Source organism: Lynx rufus, unplaced genomic scaffold, assembly GCF_022079265.1.
Source record: "Lynx rufus isolate CCGP_SWC_20201006 ecotype Redwood Valley unplaced genomic scaffold, mLynRuf1.p SCAF_17, whole genome shotgun sequence".
Lineage (NCBI taxonomy): Eukaryota > Metazoa > Chordata > Mammalia > Carnivora > Felidae > Lynx > Lynx rufus.
Window position 1 is genome coordinate 6,026,722 of NW_025814831.1, and position 25,936 is coordinate 6,052,657.

General features: G+C 63.1%; 2 protein-coding genes across 6 annotated transcripts in view; one reads left to right on the forward strand and one right to left on the reverse strand.

Moving 5' to 3' along the window:
• Window positions 1–14,193, forward strand: part of DEGS2 (delta 4-desaturase, sphingolipid 2) — a 71,432-nt gene extending 57,239 nt beyond the window's left edge. For 3 of the 4 annotated variants that reach the window (XM_047080116.1, XM_047080117.1, XM_047080119.1), the window contains 2 exons: window positions 10,264–11,006; window positions 12,718–14,193. In XM_047080116.1, coding sequence (XP_046936072.1) covers window positions 10,264–11,006; window positions 12,718–12,864 — 890 coding nt within the window. In that variant the 3' untranslated portion in view covers window positions 12,865–14,193. Of the gene's footprint in view, window positions 1–7,400; window positions 7,638–10,263; window positions 11,007–12,717 lie in introns of those variants that run through there. The other variant, XM_047080118.1, reaches the window with a different exon arrangement.
• A 930-nt stretch (window positions 14,194–15,123) lies between these two features.
• The window catches only part of EVL (Enah/Vasp-like), a 76,271-nt gene continuing 65,458 nt past the window's right edge, over window positions 15,124–25,936 (reverse strand). The window contains exons 9-14 of one of the 2 annotated variants that reach the window (XM_047080120.1): window positions 23,070–23,133; window positions 21,381–21,447; window positions 21,226–21,288; window positions 17,978–18,044; window positions 17,596–17,653; window positions 15,124–15,606 (exon numbers count right to left, since the gene is read on the reverse strand). In XM_047080120.1, the coding sequence (XP_046936076.1) occupies window positions 15,569–15,606; window positions 17,596–17,653; window positions 17,978–18,044; window positions 21,226–21,288; window positions 21,381–21,447; window positions 23,070–23,133 (357 nt within the window). In that variant the 3' untranslated portion in view covers window positions 15,124–15,568. Of the gene's footprint in view, window positions 15,607–17,595; window positions 17,654–17,977; window positions 18,045–18,520; window positions 21,289–21,380; window positions 21,448–23,069; window positions 23,134–25,936 lie in introns of those variants that run through there. The other variant, XR_006962139.1, reaches the window with a different exon arrangement.

Sequence of the window (25,936 nt, forward strand, 5' to 3'; positions counted from 1 at the left end):
AAGTGGTGATTCCAGAACAGAGCTGGCTGAAGCTGGGGACGGGGGGAGTTTGTGACCTCTCCTCACCCAACCACAGAGACGCTGCAGGGGTGGGGGCAGGCAGGCCACAAGGCCCGTCTCTCCATGCCCCTCGTCCCCGCCTCGGTCACCATATAGGCCTTCTCCTCTGCCAGGCGGGCCGCAGGCAGCACCCGGGTTGGGTCCCCCCAGCTCTGAGATCCCACAGAAGAAAGAGAGCTGCCCCCCTCCCCTCCTGCCCTGAGTAGCGGCCTGGCCTGGAGCCAGGTAATCTCTGGCCGGAGGGAGCCTCGGGTCCGGGGGCTGGTCAGCGGGCAGGGGGCTGTGATAGGCAGGGGCCCCACAGTGTCGCGTCGCATCGTAAGAGCAGAGAGAAGGGGCTCTCCAAGGAAAGCAAGGGGTGCTGTGACCCTAAGTTGGGTGGGGAGGGAAGGAGGCATGCTGGGTATTTGGGTAGCACAGACGACAGGTGATCCCTAAGGGATTACTCGGGGACCCTCTTTGACCCGATTACGTCCTCCCCTACCGAAATCCTCCAAAGGGTAAAATCTCACCTCTGCCCTGGCGCCTGGGGCGTCCCCATCTCTGGCCCCTGCCCTTTCCCCTTGCTTTTTGCTCCCTAGCCACTTTGTGGGACGCACCCCATCCGCTCATCTCCCTCTTCATGGCTTTTGCAAATGCTGTTCCCTCTGCTTGAATTCTTGTCCCCTATTCTTTATGTACCGAACTCCTGTCTCCTGTGCGCGCATGTGCTGGTGTTCTCTGGAGGGGATGAAAAGCCCTGGTTTGCAAGCCGGGCATTTGGCAGATTTCTGGACATATTTCTCTCATGGCCAATGTCAAGCTACCAGCAATCGGTGCTGAGCACGCATGTGGGAAGGGAGGAGTGTGGCTGGTGCCTGCAGCACGGACCTCTCCTCTAAGCCCCGGTCTGTTGTCCTTGCCCCTCCTCCACCCCCTGGGGGCCGCTTGTACCCTGTCCTGGCCTGTCCTGTCTCTGCCTTCCTGACATTGACGCTCTCTACGTGTTAAGTCACTCGTGCAGTTACCCAGCCGGTCAGGGGTCAGGCAGACCTCTGACCCATGGCTGCACCAGCCGGGGCCTGTCTTCCACCCTCCTCTGTCCCCGGGGCCCGAGGAGAGCCACTGTCCCTGACAGACAACTCACGAACAGGTGCCAGCTCTCATTTCCAGCCTCCACACCCAGGCATGTGCCCCGGCCTCCTCCACCTCCCTAACTCCTTGCTCGTTAATTTGTACCAGCTTTTATGAGGTGCGATTTACATGTCGTAAATTCCTTCATTTGAAAGGCACAGGCCAATGACTTTACTGAAGTTACATAATCCAGTTTTGGAGTATTTTCATTACCTGCAAGATGGCTTGCGAACAGGTGCAGTCACTCCCAGGTTCTTACATCCAGACTCTCCATCTTTCGGATTTCCGCCCTGATGTCATGCATGGGTGTGTGTGTGTGTGTGTGTGTGTGTGTGTGTGTGTGTCCTTCTTTTGGGACACACTATATACGTGCCCTGGAAGGGCAATGCCCCACCCCTGCACAGCCTGGGAACCCCTCCCATCTCCAGGATCTGGGGCCTGGCTGCCAAAGACCTTCAGCAAATATTTGTCAATGGACAAAAAGCAGGTTTAGTGAGATGCAGGTGAGGAGGCGGGTCTGGTGGCTCCTGAAGGCACTTTGGGTCACTTTCTACATTGTCTGCGCCGAACCGGGTCCCCACAGTGCCTCCCGCACTGACCAGACAGGGTTAGACTAGCCTTCTGGCTCTGGAAGGGAAAAGGAGGTGGGGGTCACTGAGGGAAGGCCACTGAGCCAGGGCAGGGCCACAAGGAAGCTGTTTAGGAAGGAGGGGATTATGAGGGCTTTAGGCGCTTTTGTTGGGAGGGTAGTCAAGTTACCGCGGGCGGCGACGTGAGGGAAAGCGCTCTGGGCACCGGGGTGGGAAGCAGGTGGACAGCATGAGTTGCTGTGTGCCGTGGAATGTTCTAGACTTGGGAGCACTTAGGCGATGAGAGGCAGTGGCCAGGACCTCCCCTACGGCCGTGGAGACTGTCACGCGGTGGGGTTTGGGCTCCTCGGGGAGGTGGTAGGAACATGTCGTCCCAGATGGTGCCAGGCCTGGCACGTGGAGGGGCACAGTGTCGGCAGGAGGAAGCCTCGCGTGCTCCTGGGGGCCCTGCCCGAGGCCAGCAGTCGGCAGGGGGAGGGAGGGGGAGCCTGGGCGGCCTTGGGACCTCCTCGGCTACCTCTGGAGGCTGAGGGCCCAGCAGCGTTTCTCAGGAGAAGTTTCCATGGTGACGCCGCTCCAGGGGGCTGGTGTGGGGGCACTTTGGGTCCCGCGGGCCCATCCTCCCGCTCCGCTCTCTGGGTCCTGCGAACACATCTGTCACGCGTGTAGATCCGTGCGATGCATGTAAACGAACAGTTCTGCTGGAGCCAGGCTTCCCCACACTGGGTGCCCTGGGGAACCCCTCCGCGCGCTCACAGCCCCAGCACGGTCAGAACCAGCACCTTCAAGGTGGACAGTGACAAGCTGGCCCAGAGAGGGACAGAGCCGGTCCCTGTGCGGTAGAGCCGGTCTCCCGAGCTGGGACCAGGGTTTTCTCTGGGTGCTTTGCCCTGGCAACGACGTAGCCCGGTCCTGGGAAGAGGCTCCCCCCGGGGGGCTGAGGCCCCTCAGAGCGCTCTTTCTGGCTCTCCGGTTGGCAGGGAGGGGACGGTGCTCTGGAAATCAGGCACGCTGTTTCACCTTGTGGGGGGACCCCTGCTTCCTCGTCTCTGCGGTGGCGGGATGGCCCCCTCCGGGGCAGGGTGGTGAAGGCCGGATCCCCGTGTGTGAGATTCCCCCCGTGGCGTACCCGCCGATGTCCCAGCCCTCACCCGGGCCCCTGCGTGCATCCTGCGGGCCTGGCGGTGGGGGTCCCCAGGCCAAGTCTCAGCACTGTCACCCTCTTTCCCGGCCTGCCTACACCTCAGACCCTCCTTTCCACGTCAGGGCTGGGCAGTGGGACTTCTAAGGACGGCTGTTGTTGGTGGCTGCTTGCCCAGTTGCCTTGGGCCGTGCCCGCCCCGGGCTGTTGCTAGAAGACATTTGCATGGGTCTGTTTGTCTCTGGTTCCAGGTGGCCGTCCAGGCGGGGCTCCGGGCTGCCTGTGGAGCAGAGAGCCCTCGAAGCATGCGGGGCCTAGTCCAGCTCCTGTGGTCTCTGAGCTGGAGGCCTGAGTCGTCAGGGCCCCCCCACCCCGACCCCCGCCGCCATCAGTTGGGGTCCCACCGTGGGGAAGGGCCTGGTCAGGCTGGGCCAGGCTTGGATGTCCAGCCAGGGCTGCGGCTCCTCGTGGGAGCTGCCAGCAGTGTGGGGTTCTCTGCCTCGCCTTTGGGCATCCCCCTCTCTTGGGGCCCAGAGAACATGGAGCCCAGGGCTGTGTCCTTCCCTGAGCCCCTGGAAGAGGCCCCCGCTCCTACAGGGCCAGCACCCCCTTGCCTGCTCCGTGAGCCCCGCCCCAGCATCTCCGTCCTCTCATTCTGCTGTCCGCAGGTGCTTTCTTCCTTCTCCTCTTACCCCCCAGCCAAACTTCCCTCCGTCCCCCATGCCCCCCATGCCCGCACTCGTCCCCCGCATCTCCCTACCCCACTGCCATCTTGCCCCTGGCTGTGCTGGAATGGCTCCTGCTGAGGCCGCCATGACCTTGCTAAGTGCACTGGGGGCACCTGTCTTGTCTTCCTGTTCATGGCCCCTCCTTGGCTAGACACCTCCAGCCCGTGGCTTCAGTTACCCGGCTCCATACGGTGCCCAGTGACGTCCACCTCTGGTCCTGAGTGGCCAGTGGTCCCCAGAGCATCTCCTCTGGAACCGGGAAGCTCTGGAATTGAAAAGTCAGGTATTTGAGGTTTCCTCGAGTGAGGCTTGAGTTTTCTCACGATGGGAAGGTCCAGAGTAGCCCCGCTCCTAAGGTGGGGCCCAGCTCCCTGACTGTGGTCTCTGAGCCCTTCTGGTGCCTCGCCCCACATACACTTTCAGCCAAGGCCCCTGGGCTCTGCCTTCTCCTTGATGGCTGCTGGGCCCCTCCTCCCCGCACCGTGTCCAGGAAGCGCCTCCCGGCAGGTAGTGGAGGTGATCTGGGGCTCACGTGCTTGGCCCCTTGTAGGCATCGCCCCTGCCCTGCCTGGAGTCCAGCTGGGACATCGGCCCCACTTTCCAGGCTTCCAGCAGGATGGCTGGACCCCGTGACCCTCCCGGCCCGGGAGCGCTGGGCTCGTTCTCGTAGGTCAAAGCAAGCTGGGCCAGATCAGCCTCCAGGAGCAGCACCCGAGCCCCCATAGGTCAGAAGTAGGATGTTTTTATTCTCAGATCAGGAAACTGCAGTTAATAGCAACAAGACAGCTCCCAGGGCCCGGAGCCGTCATCCCAGCCTCACTGCAGCCCCGGGAGGCAGGTAGGAGTATCACCCCATTTCTCAGATGTGGGGACAAGGGTGGGGAGGTAGTGTGGCCGCCTGGGCTGGGGGCAGCCGAGGATTTGGGACACTGTCAGGTAAAGGAGAAGGGGCACCGGGCTCCCCGAAGGTGGGCTCGGCAGGGGTGGGTCCTCAAGGGTGCGCTCCTTTGCTCCCCACAGGTAGGACTCGCTGTCTTTGTTCGACAGGTGGGGCATCTGGCGCCCACTGTCCAAGGTCACAGCTGCCTCTGAGGAGCACGGGACTGGCCTGTTTGCTGGCCTTGATCCCAGAGCTGGGGTCCTGGTCCCCAGTGTCCCCCAGCTTGCCAGGCTGCTCACCTGGTGCAGGTGTGGCCTGCCCCCCCGTGCTGCCCACGCTTGGCCTCCTTCCAAGGGGAAGCATGGGAACTAACCCTGTAGAAGCTGGTGGCCTTCAGCTTCCTGGGTCAGCTCTCGCGTGTGCCTTGGCAGGTGCCGGCCAGGCCGCTGGTTGCCCGGGGGGGGGGGGAGGGCTGGTGCCCCGGGGGCTGCCCCTCGTAAAAGGGAGGCTGGCGGAGAGCCCTGTGACCTGTGACCTGGATGTCCCGACCTGACATCCAGCTGTGCAGAGGTTAGGGGGACTCTGTGGTGTCCCCGGCCCCGGGCCGTGGGTGAGCGTGTCGGCTGATGGCTGAGGTGGCCAGAACTTCCTGGCCGTCGTGAAGACCTTTCTTCTTTCTCCGGCTTCACCTCATTGTGGCTGCTGGATTCCCAGCTCCCAGTCCCCCCCCACTCCCTCCACCAACATCCCCCCGCCCCCAGCACTGGTCTTCCCAGGAAATACAGGCCTGTGTTCTGAAGTGTCGCCTGTCACTCTGACCCCCTCTTGGGAGAGGAGCAAGCTTGGACGAGGCCTGCCCCTTGTCCCCCCTTCTGCGTGGGGCCCACACCGCAGTCCCCGCTCCCAGGCTCGGGTCCTTTGGTCTCGTGCCCACCTGGGGGGAGAACCTGGGCGAGCGTAGTGCTGGCTCATCCCCCTCGGGCCGTCAGGGGCAGGACCGAGTGTGAGTGGCCCCGCGCCCAGCGCCAGACGTCAGGGCAGAGGAGGAGCGGACCCGGGTGGCTGGCCCAGCCGTGCGGCTTCCTCCTCCCTGGTCCCGGTGCTGGGTGAGTTTTCTTGGGTGAGATTTCCACAAACCGGGGGGCTTCGAACACCACACGTGTTCTCTTGCAGTTCTGGAGGTCACGAGTCTGACACGGGTCTCACCCAGCTGATGTGAGGGTGTCCCAGGGCCGTGCTCTCCCTGGGGGAGAATCTGGTTCCAGGCCTTTCCAGCTTTGCAGGCACCTGCACCCGCCTCCTCCAGCGCCACCTTCACACCAGCAGGGGCCGGCGGAGCCCTTCTCGGCGCCCCCGGGACCCCCTCTCCTGCCTGCTCCCCCACGGGTAGGGCCCTGGGATGACGCTGGGCCGCCGGAAGATCCAGGGTCATTCTCGTGTAGTAAGGTCCGTTCCTAGTAACCTGACTGCCCTGTTCGCCCTTGCTTCTCTCTTGCTGTGTCGTCAAACCTACTCGTGGGTTATGGGATTGGGACGTGGGGGGCTGTGGGGGGCTGTCATTCTGTCCCCCCGCCCCCCGTTGCCGGCATCTCCCTCCATCTTGTGAAGGGGTTCTCCTGGCTTAAGGTGGCAGGGCCTTCGCACTGCCATCCCGAGGACTCCTCTGCCCGCGTGCACCCCACGGGGCCTCTGACTTTTGTGGGGCGGCCCAGTCACCTCCCGCAACGCAGGTGGAAGCTCAGCGGCCGCTAGGCAATGCGGGCCGGCCCCCGGGGTGAAGGCAGTCCCCCGTGTCCCATTTGCACAGCGGCAAGCCTCTGTGGCCGTGTTTGGCGACCTGCTCCTTAAAGCTGGCCTCCCCGGTGCACCAGGCGGTCATCCCGACTGCAGGCTGGTCGGCGTGCCCGCCTTGGCCGCTCAGCCGGAGCTGCCCCGTACCTTATCTGTTAGTCCTGCCGGTGACCCTGGCCGTGGTTCAGCCGCGGAGGCTTGCGGTCGAACCAGCCTGCCCAGAGCCGGGACTGTAGTTTTGTTTTTGTTTTTAATGTTCATTTATTTTTGAGAGGCAGAGAGAGACAGCATGAGCGGGAGAGGGCAGAGAGAGAGAGGGGGGGACCCAGAATCCGAAGCGGGCCCCGGGCTCCGAGCTGTCGGCACAGAGCCCCGCGTTGGGCCCGAACCCACCAGCCGTGAGATCGTGACCGGAACCGAAGTCGGACGCTCAACCGACCGAGCCGCCCAGGCGCCCTGAGCTGGGGTTGTTTTTCTTAACCTTTTCCTTATTGTGAAATACATGTAACGTACCGTTTGCCGCTGTAACCACGTTTAGGTGCCTGATCTGGTGGCAACGGTTGTGTGCCGTTGCTGTTTCCGAAACCTTTTTGGGGCTCCCAACAGACCCGTCACCGCTCCCCCCCACCCCTGCGACCCCCTCCCCAGCCCCTGCTCACCCCTCCCTTCTGTCTCTATGAACTTGCCTGTTCTCAACGTTCGTGTCAGTACAGTCATAAACCACGCGGCCTCTGTTTCTGGCTTCTTTCCTCAACGTCGTGTCTTCAAGGCTCGTCCATGTTGTAACCTGTGTCAACATTTCCTCCCTTTAAAAAAATTTGGTTTTGCAGCGCTGGTAGTTCACCCGGGAGTCCGTTTCAGGGAGCAGGATTAGGGAGTCGGCATTGTGAAACAGAGGTGTTTCGGAATTTTTTTTTTTTTAATTTTTTTTTTTAACGTTTATTTATTTTGGGGACAGAGAGAGACAGAGCATGAACGGGGGAGGGGCAGAGAGAGAGGGAGACACAGAATCGGAAACAGGCTCCAGGCTCCGAGCCATCAGCCCAGAGCCCGACGCGGGGCTCGAACTCACGGACCGCGAGATCGTGACCTGAGCTGAAGTCGGATGCTTAACCGACTGAGCCACCCAGGCGCCCCTTTCGGAATTTTTTAAATTGAGGCATAGTTACATATAACACGATACTAGGGTCAGGTGTATAACAGGAGGACTCGGTGTTTGTATATGTTGCAAAAGGACCGCCACAGTATATCTCCTTAACATGTGTCACCACGGGTGCTTACAGACACTTTTGTCTGTCGTTAGGTTCCCGAATGGAAGAAGATCTACTTTCGAGGCGAGTTTCAAATCTACAACAGGGTGTTATCAACTATAGTCACCGTGGCGGCCACTGCACCCCCGGGACTCGGTTGTTCTTCGACTGGAAGTTTTGTTCCTTTCGATGGCTGAATGATATCCCACTGTGTGGCCAGCCCCCTTTTTGTTTAGCCGTTCATCTGTTGTTGGACACGTGGGTTGTTTTCCGCCTTTGGATGCTGTGACTAGTGTGCTGGACATTGGCGTACGGGTCTCGTGTGTGTCCTTGATTTAAGTTCTTTGGGGTACCTATTGAGAAGTGAAATTGCTGGGGCACACGCTAAGTCTACATTTAGCTCTTTGAGGAACCGCCCAACGGTCTTCCACAGCGCCCGCGCCATTTTGCATTCCCACTAGCAGTGCGCGAACAAGGACTCCAGGTCGGCCCCTAACTCTTGGTATTAACTGTTTTTATTACAGCCATCCTAGCGGGTGTGTAGCGTGTCTCATTTGTGGCTCTGATTTGCATTTCCCTGATGGCTGACGTGGAGCATCTTTTCATGTGCTAATTGGCCAGGTGCACGTCTTGGGAGAAATGTCTGTTCAGGTCACTTGCCCATTTCAAATTGGGTTGTCTGTCTTTGTTGTTGAGCTGTAGGAGATCTTTATATATTCTGGATATTAAACTGTCATCTGGAGCGAGGGTCTGAACCTGCTCCGAATGCCGCTCTCTCCCACCCCCGGGGGAATCTGGGGCCCTTGTGTTCCCGTTGAGTGGAGCTGAGGTTTGTCACCCGTCGCTTGCCTTGCCTGCTTGTTCCCAAGTTCTGCTTTTATACTTGTGCTGTGACCACTGTCCTGGTGGTGTCCTTGGCCGAGCTTCAGGGAGAGGGGTCCCAGGATCAAAGGGCCCGGTGGCTTTGTGAAGATTGGAGGCCTGAGGGCTGGCACTGTCCAAGAGGTGGTCCCTGAGTGCGGGGGGGGGGGGGGGGTGGCGCAGCTGGTGTAAGTGCTGCCTGGGGGGAGACTCTGTTGATCTCTGGGCAGAGGTGGCCTGCTGTTCTAGGACTTGGGAACTCCAACGCCCCCCAGCATCTCCGGCAGATGAAGGCTCTTTGCGTTTGTGGAACCAGGACTGTTCTGTGGGGACAGATAGCCTGTGAGGCATGTCACACCCTTGCCATCACATGCTGGGACACCAAGGTCCAGAGAGGGTGGGAACACACCTCTGGCTACACAGCAACATCCAGCCTAACCCCAAGATGGGCTTGTAGTGTGGCCTCTTGGGCAGGAGGATTTTGAACCTGAGTCTCCCTTCTGCCTGGGGCAGAATCCCTTTGCCCATGTTGTTGTGTTTCTCTTTGCATACTCCCAGGGACAGGCGGCTCACCACCTATGAAGCAGACTGTTCGATCACTGGGTGGCTCTGACAGCAAGTTCTGTGGGCTGGGAGGAGGGTGGAGGGGCCTGGCCATGGGGGCCGCGGAGGGGGGGGCTGAGCCGAGCTGTCACATCCTTCTCTTCTGAGCACAAAAGGGAAGTGGCTTCCTGGGTCAGTTAGAGGAAAGGGCTGGGCAGGATTTACCCTTCATCTGGCCGGTTCCAGTTGGGGCCCAGCCTCTGTTGTGGTCCTGGGGACGCTGTTCATGTGCCAGCCTGTGGTTGGTGAGCCCGAGGCTGCCCGGAGACTGGCACCGGCTGTCCTGAGCGTGCCTGGGATAAACCCCTGTTGTCACTAGCCTCAGTTTCCAGATCTGTGCTCTGCCTCTGAGGGCCTGTGTGCCCTGCCCTGGGAACCAGGGGACAGAGCAGAGCTGAGGAGCACTTGTCACCCTGAGCATGTGACAGTCACTGGTGCTGTCCCTCCCCATCCCTGGACACACAGCACCAGACTCCTTACTCCCCCACCCCCACCCCCCGCCACAGAGCAGTCAGGGAGGCTTCTAGAAGGCATTCTCCCCCTTTCCCTCTCCTGCCCCCCACTCTTGTGCTGTCCCTGCTGTGTCTGGCCGCTTGTTGGCTGGAAGGCCCTCCCCTGCTTGGCCCACTCTCACTGTCATTGTCCTTTTCTTTCCTGTAGAACAAAATACAGAAAAGTACCAAAGTTTCTATAACAAACACCCCCCACCCAAAATGAACGCATTCACCATTTTATCATGTTTCCTTCAGATCTTGTGTAAGAACCGCAACACTGGCGACAAAGCCAGGGCCCTCTGTGTCCCCTCCCCTGCGCCCTCCGAGGTTCCCGATGTGCCTGGGCGACACGTGCACCGCGTCCCTGGAGCCTCTCGGAAGTCCCCCTCCACCCCCCCCCCCCCCCCCCCCATATAATGTGCCGCTTCCATTTCGGGCACTACGTTTCTGTGACCTGTGCTGACGCCTGCTCCTGGGCGGGCGGCAGAGACCCCCACCCTGGGAAGTCCCGCGGGAGCCCCCAGCTGGTGGGGGAGGCAGGTCGGCTGCCTCCGCGGGCCCCCCTGCCCCCGAAGGATCGATCCTAGGTCCCCAGACGCAGGGCCACGCCTTCGAGTGGCCCCCGCCCCGCCCCCTCCCCCCCCCCCCCCCCCCGTGGCTGCTGGAAGGAGGGAGGGAGGGCTGGCGGGGGAGGGGGAGGCCCGGCCGCGTGGCCACACCCCCCTCACTTGTCTCCTCCGCCCTCCCCGCAGCCAAGTACCCGGCCATCAAGGCCCTGATGCGGCCCGACCCTCGCCTCAAGTGGACGGTGCTGGGGCTGGTGCTGGCGCAGCTGCTGGCCTGCTGGCTGGTGCGGGGCCTGGCGTGGCGCTGGCTGCTCTTCTGGGCCTACGCGTTCGGGGGCTGCGTGAACCACTCGCTGACGCTCGCCATCCACGACATCTCGCACAACGCCGCCTTCGGCACGGGCCGCGCCGCGCGCAACCGCTGGCTCGCCGTGTTCGCCAACCTGCCCGTGGGGGTGCCCTACGCCGCCTCCTTCAAGAAGTACCACGTGGACCACCACCGCTACCTGGGCGGCGACGGGCTGGACGTGGACGTGCCCACGCGCCTCGAGGGCTGGCTCTTCTGCACGCCGGCCCGCAAGCTGCTGTGGCTGGCGCTGCAGCCCCTGTTCTACTCGCTGCGGCCGCTGTGCGTGCACCCCAAGGCCGTGACCCGCATGGAGGTGCTCAACGCGCTGGTGCAGCTGGCCGCCGACGCCGCCATCTTCGCCCTCTGGGGGCTCAAGCCCGTGGTCTACCTGCTGGCCAGCACGCTGCTGGGCCTGGGCCTGCACCCCATCTCGGGCCACTTCGTGGCCGAGCACTACATGTTCCTCAAGGGCCACGAGACCTACTCCTACTACGGGCCCCTCAACTGGATCACCTTCAACGTGGGCTACCACGTGGAGCACCACGACTTCCCCAGCATCCCGGGCTGCAACCTGCCCCTGGTAGGGGCGCCCCAGTGGGGCGGGGGGGGGGGGGGGCTTGGGGGCGCTTGGGGGGGCGGGAGGGGCCGCACGGTACAGGCGAGGGCCCCCTGGCTGCGGAGTGAGGGGGGTGATTTCAGGGAGGGCAGGGGCTCGAGGGGCATTTCACCGTTTAGCGAAACGGTTCCCGGGCTGTATGTCCTGGGGCGGGCCACTCGCCCTCTCTGTGCCTGGGGGGGGGGCCGGGGGGGGGCAGCACAGCCACGCTGCGTGTGACACACCTCCCGTTCCTGGCCCCTGCCGCCCTTGTCCCTGCTCGTTTCTTGTCATTGCCCTGTGGGCCTCCAGGGCGCCCTGGTGGCACAGAGAGGATGGGGTGGGCCTTGCCCTTTGTGACCCAAGTGGCTCCGCCTGAGCTGCTTCCTCCGCCTTGGGAGCCCCCCTGGGGGGAATTTCGGGAGGAGGGAGGAGGGAGGGAGAGAAGGAGGGGGAGGGGAAGGAGCGCCCCTCTGGCGCTGGGGGGCTAGAAAGAGACCCGAGGCGCAGGGTGGCCGGAGGAGGCATCCATCGGTGGGGAGGACGTCGGAGTGTTTGAGTCTGTGCGCGTGCCTGAGTGTGCAGATGTTTGCGCGTGTGGCTGAGCATGTCGCCACACGGACGCGTGTGTGTGTGTGTGTGTGTGCATGCGGTGAAGTGGGAGCACTCGTCGGGGTGCGCGGGTGTTTGTGCCCTGGCCGCGTGACTCTGGACTCCCGACGGCCCGAGTGCCCGGCCTGGGGGGTGCAGCCCCGCCCTCCCTCACCTCCCCCTCCTCTCCTGCCGCTGCGGCCGAGGTCCGGCTGCGTGCCGGGCACCAGGGCAGCATCTCCCTTCGGCCTCGCCACAAGCCCGTGCAGCGAGGACCCCCGTTCCCCATTATCCGCATTTCACACACGAGGCACAGGCTCAGACAAGGGTGGGGGGTCCCTGTCTCAGGAAGTAGCAGAGCCAGAATCTGGACCCAAGGTGGTCACAGAAGCACGTGTGGTCGGCTCGCTGCGAGCCTTTACTTCTCCCACTGCTCACGCCCGTGCGGGCCACCTGGTCTCTCGAGCTGGGTCGTCAGCTATAAAGCGGGCCTTGAGCGCGGGCGCGAAGGGCATCCCCTGAAGTTGGCGGGCGGTGGAGCGGCGGTGTGCCCATGCGGCCGGGAGTGCTTCCTGGAGGAGGCGGGCTGAGGGTGTGGGTGCCGAGGGGGCAGGAGGCTAGAGGGAGCGGTGTGCGCCATTTGGGAAATGGGGACTGGTGAGGCTGAGAGGAAGGCAGGTGATGGACGGGGGCCTGGTGGGAGCCGAGGCCAGAGGGTGTGGGGGACGGGAGAGGGCACGGGATGCTGGGCGCGAGGAGTGTGGGCACGACGATGGCTCAGCCGAACTCGCGCCAGGCTTCGTCTCAGAACCCCACAGGCGCTTGAGGGACGAAAGCTGGGCCACCTGGGGCCCCGGGGGCAGAAACTTGGCATGAGCTCCGCCAAGGGGAGGCCGCGTTTTTAAGCGCTCACCCCCATTTAGGGCAGGGGGCTCTGCCAGCGGCCCCTTCGCCTCAGGCAGCACTCTGGCTGAGCTAGACGTGGGTACCCTGGGCAGTGACGGGTGTGTGTGTGTGTGTGTGTGCGCGCGCACGCGTGTGCATGTGTGTGGCAGAGAGGCGTGCCCCAGGCTGCGACCTCTGACCCTGCCCGCCCCCTCTGCAGGTGCGGAAGATCGCACCCGAGTACTACGACCACCTACCGCAGCACCACTCGTGGGTGAAGGTGCTCTGGGACTTCGTGCTCGAGGACTCCCTGGGGCCCTACGCCAGGGTGAAGCGGGTGTGCAAGCTGGCGGAGGAGCGTCTGTGAGCCCGGGGCGGAGGACCCAGCGGAACCCGGGGGCCTGCTGCCCCGCCCCGTCCCCCCCTGCTGCAGAGCGGGTTGTCACTGCCCACCCCACCCCCAGCCCAGTGCCCAGAGCTGCTTTCGCTGCGTTTGGTTCGCGCACTGACCGCGGTCTTGTCCCCCAGAACCCAGGACTGCATCCGGCCACAGCGGGCACACATGCAGCCTGGAGAAGCTTGGTCCGCACCTGCACTGTCGACCCAGGCCAGGCCCTCCTTTCCTGGGCCTCGGGGACGGAGGCCTGGCCCTGCCCTGGGTGCTCTGTGCCGCCTCCACCGAGCTGACGTCCCTGGTGTTCCCGTGCCCTGAACTCAGTTCGGGGTTTTGTTTTCACATCCACAGACCGCGCTTCCCAGGGGCGGCGTGGTTCCAGCCCAGCCTCAGACTGAGGGCCCCCCCCCCCCCCCCAGCCGGACCCTGCAGGCCTCAGGCCTGTGGATCTCCTTCCCGGCCGGCCCGGCTGCACCCCGCCTGCTCTCCGGCCTTGGGGACTGCGGCCGCTTCACGCTGTGTGCTTAGCACCCCTGCGGTCCTGCCTTTGTGAGTGGCCCCTGCACATCCTGGGGCTTGGGGGGTCCACGTGGCCCTGAAGCCCCTCGTTAGCGGCCTTCCCTCCTCTCCAGCCCGGCTGAGTGTGGACACTGCCCCCCTGAGCTGTGCTCCCGCCCCACCTCGAGGCTCTGGCCTGAGGGAAGCCCTCCCTGACCCTAGAGGTTTTAGCCCAGACAGGGTGGAGTCTGTCTCCCGGAGCGACTCCCCAAGGACTTGAGATCTTCAAGTGCCGCAGGCCAGATGCACGGAGGGGAGACATGTGACTGGGCATACAGGTGGCTGCCCGAGTGAGCCACGGCCCCGAGGGAAGCAGGCTGGTGTCCCTGGTCGTGGCTCTGTCTTTACTGGTGGGGGCACGGCCCTTGGCCCTTGGGGGCTGCAAGGGGTGGGGTCCTGGTCTCCCAGAGGCAGGCAGGCAGCAGGAGGGGTGCCTAAGGCTGGGGAGGCTGAGGACCCCCCCCCCCCTCCCGCCGCCATGGGCACCGCTGGGCCCTGTGAGCTGGCCCAGGAGAGGGAGGAGGGCTGTCAGGAAGGCACGTGGCAGCTCCCAGGGCCCGAGACCTGGCCGGTGCTGCGCAAGGACTTCCTGCCCGGGACTGGGAGTGGCCTCATGTGGTGCCAGGCACCCCTGTGTCCGAGAACGGTCTGACACCGGGATGGCCCTGGGAAGAGGCCCGGGCCCCGGGGCTGTTGTGTGAGGCAGCGCAGCTTGGCGGGAGTACTTTGAGCCCGGACGGGGGGGGGGGGGGGGGGGGGGGGGGGGGGGGGCCCTCCCTGTGCAAACAGGCTGGCCCGAGCCAGGTGAGCGCAGCCCCTCCCGCCGCCGGCCTGGGGACTCCTCGGGGCCTGCCAGGCCACCTGTCCGCAGAGCTGTCCCGAGGAGGAGACTGTCACCACCTGCCAGCTCCCCGCCAGACCCCAGATGACAGGATCAGTGGGCCTGGAATCTGTCGCCCTGGGTTACAACCAGAACCACTGCCGGCCCTGGGGGCTGCTCACCTCCCGACAGAACCACCCGGCTCCTGTCCGCACGGTTGTTGGGAGCACTCGAGGAGACGGGGGTGGGGGGGCGGGGGGGGTGGTCCAGAGCCCGGCTAGAAAACAGCAGTCCCCTGTCATCAGCCGGACGGCGGGCCCCGCCTCCTCCCCTCCCACGAGGCCCCCGCAGGATGGCTGGGCACGTTGCCGTGCCTGTGGTGGCCGTGAGATGGTCCAGGATTCCAAGGCCTGGCCACTGGCCGGGGCCCTGCTCCCGGCACGGGGTCAGACCGTCTCTGGCTCGGAAGGGGAACGTGTGCGGTGTGAGAAGCGCTGGCATATGCCTCGGGCGGGCGTGCGGGCCAGGGCGGTGGTCCTTCCTGGAGGATGCAGCCTGCCTCACTCTCCTACTGCCTCGCGGAGCCCAAGCTGCCACTCCCGGCCCTGCGGTCAGGACGCACGTGGAGTCTGAGGTTGCAGCGTGGACGGCACTCAGGGCCCACCCCTGGGGGAGACCGTCGCGGGCCGGCTGGAAGCGCCCAAGCTGCCCCGGCCCCTGCTCCCGCCTTCCCCGTTTGCATTCAGCCTGGCTACCGGCCGAGGCCTCTGCTGGCCCCTCTGCTCCCCCGAGGGACGGCGTCCTCAGCCAGGAGCGGCCGGAGCCTGTGCGGGAGAGTGAGCCGGAGCCAGGGGTGTGGACAGTAAGCGTTTATTAGCACGTGGACACAGACACCGCGGTGCGTGGACAGACTTCAACCACCACGACGCTGGGGACCGCTCGCCGCTGACCGCATCACCTAGGAGAAAACTCGGAAACCATCTAATGAAGCGTGTGATCTGGGGAGTCCTCTATAAACCAAAGAAATGTACACTTAAATAGGCAAATATAAAATACAAAAAAGGCGAGTAGACCGGTGCTGTGTCAGGTAGAATCTAAAAAAATCCAGAAATTGGAACTTGTTTCCTCATTTTGATACTCTATCACGCGTTAACACTCGTAACTGGAGCACCTCCCAGCGTCGGTGAGCGCTCGCGGGCGCTGGAGGCCTGGGGCCGGCGGCTGGGCTCCTCGCTGTGTCCCCGCCGGCGGGTGGCCTGGGGTCTCTGTCGGCGGCGGTGGCAGCGGGGGCCGAGGGCACTATGAGGTGCTGATCCCACTCAGCTCCTGCCTGATGGCTGAGGGACGGGACAGGACAGGCTCAGGCACAGCAGGGACGAGCCCTGATTCTCGGCAGGCCCTGTCCCCCACGCCCGCCCCCGCCCAGAGGTCCTTTCTGGCGTCTGCCCTGCTCTCCTGAGAGCCTCACCCAGGCTCCCAGAGGTCGCGAGGCACAGGCTAGAGGTCAAGCGGGGCAGCAGACTCTGTGCAGGCTTTGGGGTGACAGCAAAGCACCCCCTCCAGGTAGAGGATGAGCTGAGGTAGGGGTGGGGGGCTTCACCTGCCTATTGCCTCGGGGCTGGCGAAGGGCCTGTGGACACCAGGAGCCCCGGGCAGTTCTGGGCGCAGTGGGCACCGGATTCTGCCCGGAGGTCCCGGGGTCCCGGGGCCCCGCTTCTGGCAGTGGCGGCAGAAAGGGCCTGGCCTCGAGCGGGGGGCGGGGAGGGGGATGGCTCCTGCTCCCGCCTCCCCTGCAGGGCTGCCTCCTGTCCCCACCCCTCCTGGTTCTCCCCCAGATTTGGGCCTTTCCCTGGACAGACCCCACTGGGCCTGGAGCCAAAGGCCAGGAGAAAGAGCTGAGTGCTGGGCCCTTCTCAAGTGACAAGGGGATGCCTCTTGGAGCACCCGCGCTGCCCGCCACTTCCCGCGGGCCTCGGCCGCAGGCGGAGGCCCACCCACGAGGCAGCTCCCACCTGTGGCTGCACCGACGGCAGAGGGGAGAGCGAGACCTGGAGACGTGCTTCCCGCCGCACCCCACTGCCTGCGTCCCCGCCCGTTCCCCCTGCAGGGAGGCTGGCTGTGCAGCCCTGCTTCCGGCCACACACCAGCTCTGGCCCTGGGGGCAGCTGGCCGGCCCCTCCCAGGTGGGGCCCCCAGCAATAAAGCAGAGTTAATAGTGGGCCTGCGTCTCCTCTCTGGCTCCGGGGCGGCCTTGCACTTCACTCATTAACTCCTTATCTGCCCATCTGCCCAGCCCAGGCCTGGGGGGGGGTGGGGGTGGGGGTGGGGTGGGGTGCAGAACAAACAGGAACAAGTATCCTCAGCTCTCAGCTGAAGCTGAAGCGAGGACAAGGACAGGGTGCGGCTCACACAGCCCCGGGCGGGGGGGGGGCGGGGGGGTCCAGGTCAGCGGGCGCTTCAGGTGGGCTCCCACCCTGGCCTCCCCTCTGTCCAGCCGTCTGCCACCAGGGCCCACCCCTTTCAGGTCACGGAGCCCTCTCTCGCCCCGCCACCTCTGCTCCTGTGGGGGCCAGGCCCAGCCTTGGCGAGGGCGTGTGGGGGTTGGTGTCTAGGCTGCGCCTCGCTGCTCTGTCCCCGGGCGAGCCAGCTCTGCCCAAACCTCTCCTTTTCCTCTGGCTCCAGCCCTGGGCCAGCTGTATCAAAGGCTCTGGCAGGAACCGGAAGGACGGACGTGACGGGACCCTGCCCTCTGGAGCCAGAGGCTCTTTGAGGGGGAGCTGCGTGTCTGCTCCCCCAGCCCAGGCCAACCAGGCAAGCCGGGAACTGTATCAGGCCCACGGGTCGCTCTGTGGCGTCTTGGTCCCCATGACCCCCTGGGACGGCAGCAGTGGCCCCTGTACCCCAACCCGGTGATCGGCAGGTGGCAGAATCAAAGGAGCGAGTGTGCGGTCTGGGTGTGCAGACGAGGGGCAGACGGTTCGGGCCGCTTCAGCGCCCCTGGTCTGGAACGCGTTCTCCGGTCGCTCTCCCCTTCCACACGCTCACGGCTCAGCCGGGCGGAAGCCCGGGCGAGCGCTGACCCGGTCGGCGACCCCCGTGGAGGTGCATCTCTCAGGCAAAGTCACCTAACTCGTCTGGGCCTCGGTTTGCCCGACCGGAGGGTGGGGGTGACGTGGGGGTCAGGAGGGGGAACGGGACCGTCGGCACGGAACCACGGCCTCCCCGGCGGGGCCGTCACAGCTCCGCTGCCTTGTAGCCCTCGGGCCCGGCCGCCCTGCCGCTTCTCCAGGACCCTGGGTGACGGCCAGGGCGTGGCCTCTACTCACCGTCGATGATCTCCTCCTTCACTTTGTGGAGCTCTCGCACCACCTCCTCGAGGATCTCCTGTTGGGAGCAGAGCCTCCAGGTGAAGGGACCCGCATGTCCGAGGGGCCCTCACCGGTGTTCCCACAAGGCAAGGATGGAGTGTGATTGGGGGACGGGACACCCGCAGTCCTGCTGCAGAAACCAGGGACGGCCCCGGGGGTGCGGGGAGCCCCGGGGCAGGCTGGAACGTCCGGAAGGGCAGAGGGATGCTCTTCTGACCACGAGCACGGGCACCCCGTTCCCCCACTGCTGGCCACCCCGATGGGCCTGCCTACCCGCGTGCACCCGGCAGGGGCCCAGCCTCTGGCTCCTTCCCGACCTCTCAGGAAAGGACACACTCACCTGTTTCATCCGATCCAAATCTAAGGCATCCAGGGCCACGTCATTCACGCCCCCCACCGGCTTCATCCTGGAGAGGATGGCAGGGTGCGGTAAGGTGGGGAGCCTGGCGGGCGCCCTCCACGCCGGGACCGCGTGGGGGAAGGCAGGCTGGGCGTGCCAGGGCCTCCAAGCTCAGCTGAGGACCACGCTTGTACCCCCGGCCACTCTTAAGCTTTGCTAAAAGGATCCCGATGTCCCGTGTCCACCTCAACAGGGTCGCATGGACGCTGTGACCGTATTCCCCAACCCAGGGGTCACTGGGGGCCCAACGAAGGGGTTGTTTTCTGGTTTGGGAGCTCGTACACGCAGGTGGCAATGCAGCAGTTACAGGTCACATGCTACCACCTCCGGAAAAAAATACTGGCAAGCTGCTCGGTGAGGGGTCTAGGTTCCCGGCTGACCCGCAGCTTGGGGAGAACCAGGAACAGCGGTGTTAAATACACGCAGAATCCCAAAAAACACACGGTACACCCTCATCCTAAAGGCATCCACTTCCACACAAACCGGTGTCCTTGCTGTAGGTAACCGGTCCTCGGGTGTAACTTTCCCCCCAGGAAATGTGTTTGGATGTGGTTTTGCTCTTTGGAGGCAAAGGTTTCGGTCTCACGGATCGTACTTCTTTGAAAAGCTGCCGAACCGAGGTTAGCTAGTGGCGTGTGAACCGTCCCTGGGAAAATGTGGAGAAAATGCTCATCTGACCACTCGGCCTTTTAAAGCGGAGCAGCGGTGGTGAGGAAGGTACGCCTTCTGGATCCCGCTTATCTCCCGAGAAGAGAAGGGCGGTGGGAGCCTGCGGGTCCAGGGAAACGTGAGGCCCGAGCCGGCTCTGGGGACCGACGGGGTGAGCGTGGGCAGACACACATCGACCTGGCAGGGGTCAGCGCCAGGGAGAGCGAGCACGTGAACCGAAGCGTGGGGCAGCCACCGCGGTAAACCCCTCAAAAACGAACCCAGAGCCCCTTCTGGGTGTGTAGCTGAAGGGAAGGAGGCGGCCGTCCCGAAGACAGGCCCCCCAGGGGCACGGCGGCATTATTGACAGGAGCCGCGACATGGGGACAAGCCAAGGATCTGTTGACAGACGGATGGGTAAAGAAGATGTGTCCACACACGGCGGAATACTACTGAGCCACCAAGAAGGGAGTCCTGCCGTGTATGACAACAGGGGTGACGTAAGGGCAGAGACGGACACTACGTGATCTCGCTGATACGTGGAATCTGAAAAGGGAAACGCGTGGACACAGAGTCGACCGGTGGCTGCCGGGGGCCGGGTGAGGGAGGTCAAAGGGCACACCCCTCCAGGTGCAGACGAGAGAGTTCAGGGATGTGCTTTGTGGCATGACGACCACGGTGAACGCCACTGTGCCGTCTGCTTCACGGCAGCTAAGAAAGTGGATCTTGAGACCGTGAGGTGGTGGCTGTGTTAACTAACCTTGTCCCGGTGACCATGTCCCAATATATGTACAGACATCATCACCACGGTGCACACCTTAAACTTCTACAGTATTAGATGCCAGCTGTATCCCAATAAAGCAAACCACTGAATAAATAAAGTTTAGTGGTCCAGTGCCCAAACCTGGATTAAAAAAAAAACAACGAAGAAAGAGGTGTTCCTGGTCCCTCCTGGCTGAACTCGAGAAAGAGGCCGGCGTGGCTCTGAAGGAGGCTAAGGAAGTTTGGATCCTGACGGGGGAAGAGGGGTAGCGACCATGCTGTGGTTCAAGTGTCTGTTCTAGCAGCAGTTTTCTGGGTCCCCTGGGCAGCCTGCTTCACCTCTCAGGGCCTCAGTCCCCCCACAGTCACCCCGAGAGGGACCCCTCTCTCAGGGGGCTCCACACGCCCCGCTTGGAGCCATCAGTGAAACCAGAGAACAGACTGGTCTTGGAGGTGGAGAGCCCCATTCCCGGTGGGAATGCCCTTGGGAGCGTCCTTGCCTGTTGAGGGGCACGGGCTGCCCTGGCGGCCTTGCCTCCTCCCAGGACCCTTCCTTTGGCTCCTGCCCCACTAGGGTCCCCCGTCCCTTCATAGCTGGAGTGAAAGCACTGGTCCCCCAGGGCGCCCTGCGTTAGAGCTCCAGGACGGGGGACACAGAACGAACCCAGACTTCCAGCCACGTGACCCCTCCTGGCCCCTCTATGCTCCCCGCCCTCAGCCCTCCCCACCTTCCACCACCTGCTAGCCACACTGGCTGGCTTCTGTCCTTGAGTTTGCCGGGTTGGTCACGGGGCCTTGGCACTTACCTCCTGCTCGGAAGGCTGTCCCCAAGCTCTCTGCAGGGCAGGCTCCTCCTTATCCAGGTCAAGTCCAATGCCACCTCTGAGGGGCCTGCCCCCGCCCACACGCTACAGCACTCTGTCCCCACTGTCTTCCGCAGAGCACGTCTCACAACTCACAGCTGCACACAGCACGTGGGCTCCTTGCAGGCAGAGACCTGCGGGCCCCGGCTCCGAACCTGGCTGACCTCCGAGACCTCGTCCTGATCACTGGCAATGTCACTGCCATTCCAGAGCCCGGCCGGAGCGCTCTCGGATAGCCTTGTCTACTCTGCACGCTCAGGCTCAGATGCTACCTGTATCTGTGCTAAGTGCGGGTCCCCTTCAGTTTGTCGTGGGCAACAGGGACTTTTCTCAATATGGGTCCCAGAGACCTGCAAATTCAGGCCACGTGGCTGTTTGCCTCTGACTTTTGGGGACACCTCCGTTTCAAATACTCCATCCTGCTACCACACCAGCTTTTGGTTTGGGAAATGGTGAGTGTTTCTCAGGGGAGAGCTGTAGGCAGAGGAGGGAGGGAGGGGAGGCAGGGTGCCGGCTGGTCCCAGGATCAGCCGAAATGTGGGATGTGGCCACGGCCAGCGAGCACTTCCTGTGTCCGGCTGTTGTCCGCACAGCTGCTTTATAGGGTGCGGGAGGAGTGGAGGCCCGCAGAGGCCGCCCGGCCTGGCCCGAAGTCACAGTCAGTGAGCCCAGAGCTGGGGTTCAAGGCCAGCCCCACGTTACTGCCCTCCCCAGGGCCCCACCTCTCGCTCTGCGAGGGGACAGCAAGGAGCAGGTGTGCACAGCCCTGAAGGCCCTCCTGACTACCTTCCCCAGGTCTGAGGAACAGGCCACCCTTTCCCAGAGCAAACTGTTAGGTGACAGGACACGGGGGTTTGGGGGTGTTAGTCGCGGGCAGCGGACAGAGGAGGTCCCCGGGACGGGGTTGTTCGGTACCTAGAGTGAGGCTGCGCCTGAAGGGGGCTCTTAGCTTCGGGGCTCTTTGCCACAGACGGGGTTCTACGGCACGGAATGAAACACACGTGTGAATTGGCCCGTCGCCCGCCTCGGCCCCGCCGGACGCACAGCTCGGCCTCCCCAGGGCCGCTCACCTGGACAGTAATGAGGACACGGGTTTCTCCACCGAGTTGCTCCGCTCCCAGGGCTTCCGGCCAGCCTCTGTCGATTCAGACAGGGGACGGAGAGCCTCAGAGCTGGGAGGACTCTCGGTGGCCAAACCCCAGCCCCCCACCACCCCAGGCAGGAGGCCCCCCACCCGGACACTGAGGGCGCAGAGCTGCCCCAGCAGGAAGGTCTGCTTCGCGCTCCTTGTTCCCAGGCTCTCTTTGGCCCAGGATGGCCCTTGCAGGGTTGTGGATGGCACTGCTGTCACCCAGCATCGCCCCCCTCGGGACGCAGCTCCCACTCCCTGGACCTGGCTGACCCTGACTTGTGGCCTGGTTCTGAGTCCTCTCACCATGGCTGGGTCTCTTCTTGGAGTGAGAGCCTCTTAACCGTGACCTCTACAGTCAAGCCCCGACTATGGCAAAGGGCTGAGTGGAGCAGAGGAAGCCCGTGGCCTGGCTGCCCTCAGGGCAGCCCAGAGACTGCTCGTCCCCGCCCCACCGTCCCCGCCCCACCGGGTACCAGCTGGTCCCCTCCCGCTCTGGCCCTGAAAGCTGTTTTTTCTTTCCATTTTCTTTCTTAAGTGGTGTTAAATTCCTATTTCATTTACTTCAAAAGGTTTGTTGGACTGAATTGAATTCCCTGACTTTGCAGAATGAGCAGAGGCAGAAGAAAAATCCCTAGGGGTGGCAAGAAAGCCACCTGAGGGTCTGAGGGGGGGGGGTCTCTCCCCAAAACCCCGCTCTGGGGCCCACGCTGGGCCTGTAGGCACAAGATCTGGGACCAAATCCAGGCTCAGGCTGTGGCCCCGAACACACCACGTCACCTCCTAAACTGGGACACAGCATACATAGCCATTCACTGGGGTGTGCGGTGTTCACGCATTCGCCAAGAATCCACGGTGGCACCTTTTCAGAAGGGGAGGTCACAGGGAGGCAGCCTGGCCGGCAGAGCATCAGGACCGGAGGCAGGTGCGGCGGCAGGGCCACGCCCCCACGAGGCAGCCAGCAGCTGGCGAGAGCCTCCCTCTGCTGGGGTGCGGTGGCCTGTCTCCTCTCTGCCCCTCCCACCACTCTCGAGAGCACAGGCTTCGAGCAGGTGCCGAACAAGGGTCTGTTGAACGACCAAGTGACTAACCCCAGCGGCTTCTTCCCACTCTCCAGCCTCAAGGCACTCTTCTACGTGGACCCCTGCGCCCCGAGTGCCGACAGGGCTTCTGAGCAGGGTTTGGGGCTGTTTCTCAGGGTTTGGGGCTGTTACCCCATCACCAGCAGACTTCTTAGCAGCACCACAGTGAGCAAGGCTCATGGGTGATGACGGTTTCATCTAGCACGGCGGGCTCTTCGCAGGGAGACACACGTGTGACAGGCGTGTTCCTCTTCAGAGCTCTGGCCCGAGGCCGGGAACCCCAGCCCCCCCCACCCGGCTCCTCCTCCCCCATGTGGGGGTTCTAATGCCCTCGGGACGTCAGCACAGGCGGTGGCTCCAGCACCTGCCCCCGCTCCTCCTGGAGGCTCAGGGCTTCCAGAAGACGTCAGGGAGACCCCACTGTGCCACCTTATCGGCCCTCACTGCTCATCTGTGGAGCGAGGCGGTCGGACGCATCATCTTCCCGAAGCGGCCCCCTCCTGCCCTCAGACCTCATGCCTGGTGTGGGGCGGGACGCCGTCCCTTACCTGAGGAGTTGGGCGGCTGGCTGGCTGTTCGGGTCCCCGGAGATGGAGAGGTGCTCAGCTCTTCCTGAAACGGAAAAGAGAAGCTGTGCCCTCAGGGTCTCCTTAGAAAGGCCCGTCGGGGCAAAGGCAGGACGCCTCTGACCAGGTCACTAGCAAACCTTGGCTTTCCACATTTTCTAAGGAGCCCGTGTTACTTCTGTAATCAGCAGAACAGTGACTGTTATCAGCAACAAGTGAAAAGCCCTAATCCTGGTGGGGAAGTGGTCCAGCCTCTGGACAGGTAGGGTGGGGGAAGGCTGCAGGGAGACGCGGGCTCCTGCAGAGCCGGGCAGACTTCTCTGTGATCTGCAACAAGCCCTTGCCGTCACTGAGCCCGCCACGGGCCCCTCGGGTTGACTCCTCGTGGGCCATTGTCCGCTGGCAGCCTTGGGCGGCCCGTGGGAGTGGCCGGGCAGGACCACGGAAGGGACTCCCTCTCTAGGCCCGGCTCCCTGCTCCACTGGCCGGCGTGAGGACCGGATGTCAGGCGGCCTTACGGGGCCGTGCACGTGGGTTGCAGCAGGGCCGGGCTCTGGGAGTGAGGGTCAGGGCCGCCCACGGCACGGCCTTCACCCCAGACACCTGGCGGCGGGAGACCCCATTCACTTCTCTTTTACCGAGAGAGGAGGACGCGGTGAGAATCCCTTCTCTCTGCCCAGCCAGCCTACAAGTTCATCAGTGTTGCTGTCAAAGTGGGCTCTAGAACCCGGCTCTGTCCTCGGTGCCCCTCTGCTAAAGCACCCACCGGTGGGGGAGGCAGGCCTGACAGGTGAGCCAGGCAGGAGCCGGAGCCGGGCCGCCTCTCGCCGCCTCCCGGCAGGTGCGCCCATCTCCCCGTGCCTCTGCCCACATCTCTACGCGCAGCGCCTGGCCCACGGCAGGGCTCCGCGGAGGCAGGCAAATGCGTGTCTGCTCTGCCTGTGGAATGTGCGTGGTGAAACGCAAAGAAAGGAGGTGAATAACTCGACAACAAAAACGCTGATGTTTGCAGGGCGCCTGGGTGGCTCAGTTGCTTTAGCGTCTGACTTCGGCTCAGGTCATGATCTCGCGGTTCGCGGGTTCCAGCCCCACGTCAGGCTCACTGCTGTCAGCCTGTCAGCGCACAGCCTGCTTCAGATCCTCTGTCCCCCTCTCTCTGCCCCTCCCCTCTCCCAAAAAATAAATATTAAAGAAAAAAGCTGATGCTTATCACACACATTTTGGAAGGATTTTATACTATTAAGAGAGGAGCATTTGTTAGGTAATAAAAATATTAAGAAACACACACACACACACACACACACACACACACACACACACGGTTGCTACATGGAGCTTTTGACCAGGCAGAGTCAACCACCCTGACGAGACTGAACTAGTGAATTCTGACCCGAAGCCAAGGACCGCCTGTGGGACTGCCTGGGCCACATTCTCTGTCAGCTGCTTCCCTCCCCTCTGGTCCATCTGAGGTGTGGGCCCCTTGGCCGGGACCAGGATGCCAGGCTCAGTGCTCCAAGCGGGAGGCCTCCCCCTCCCCCAACTGCAACCCGCCCCTGGGCAACGTGAACCCGTGAGAGCCACTTGTCCCCAGACTGAGAACAGACCTGGCACCCGTCAGCAGGCCCCAGGTATCTGTGGGGTGAATGAATAAACTCCCGGGGCCTCTGGCCCAGAGACGGAATGCTGTGCTGGGCTCTGGGTCTCAGCAAGAGTCTCCTCGGGCCTCTCGTTTAAGGGAGGGCTGAGTAACTGAAACGGTGGGCATCCACACGTGTGCCCGGGCACCAGGACCCGAAGGCGATGGGCAAGAATGGAGGCTGCGGGGGTTAAAACAGAATGAGACACCAGGAGTTTTCGTTCAATGCCATCCTGTTATGCTTTCAAAAATAATTCAAACAGGGGCGCCTGGGTGGCTCAGTCGGTTGAGCGTCCGACTTCGCCTCAGGTCACGATCCCACGGTTCGTGGTTTCGAGCCCCGCGTCGGGCTCTGTGCTGACGGCTCGGAGCCTGGAGCCTGCTTCGGATTCTGTGTCTCCCTCTCTCTCTGCCCCTCCCCCCACTCATGCTCTGTCTCTCTTTGTCTCAGAAATAAATAAACGTTAAAAAAAATAATAATTCAAACAAATGCTCCCTTCACAGAGAAGTTCCCCTTTCTTCCCAAGCTAGGAAGGAGAGCACCACAGCACCACGTGGTACCATCCCGCTGGGGCCGGGGGCTCACACCCTCCTGCCCTGGACCCTGGGCCTGTCCTCAGAGCCAGTGGGAGGCAGGGCACCCACCCCACCTCCGGCCCCATATTTGGGGCTGTTTCCTTCTTTTAAACGAAGCTTGCTTGCTTTCCATTTGTTACTAAACCTAGTCTGTGCACATTGAGGAGCAGGGAAGAGACTCTGGAAGATCCTGAAAAAGGAAAGCCAGGGCCCGCTGCGCACCTGCTCCGGTGTGTGGGGTGGGGCCTGCTGACCGTGTGTGGGACTGCAGCAAGGGGAACCAGCAGGACCCCAAGGCTTATTCAAACCAGAAAGAAAAGTGGGGGTCAGAGGATGAGAACTCCCCACTGGGGGTGGAAAGTTTCTCCCAGAAGTCCCTGGGATTTGAACCCACTCTTCTTCTTGGAGCCGGGGATTTGGGGAGGTTGGGTGTTCTGAACGGGGCCGTGAGGCACATCAGTTGTCCAGCACGGACCGACTCAGGACTCAGATGCCCAAGCAAGGCCACACGGGCTTTTGGTACTGATGACTGCCCTGTGGCTCCCGGCCGGAGAGGCCTCTGCAGTTGTAGAAATTCGTGGGGAGTTACCGGGGCCGACTCCAGACTCCGTGCAAGGCAGGCGACATAGGGGCTTGG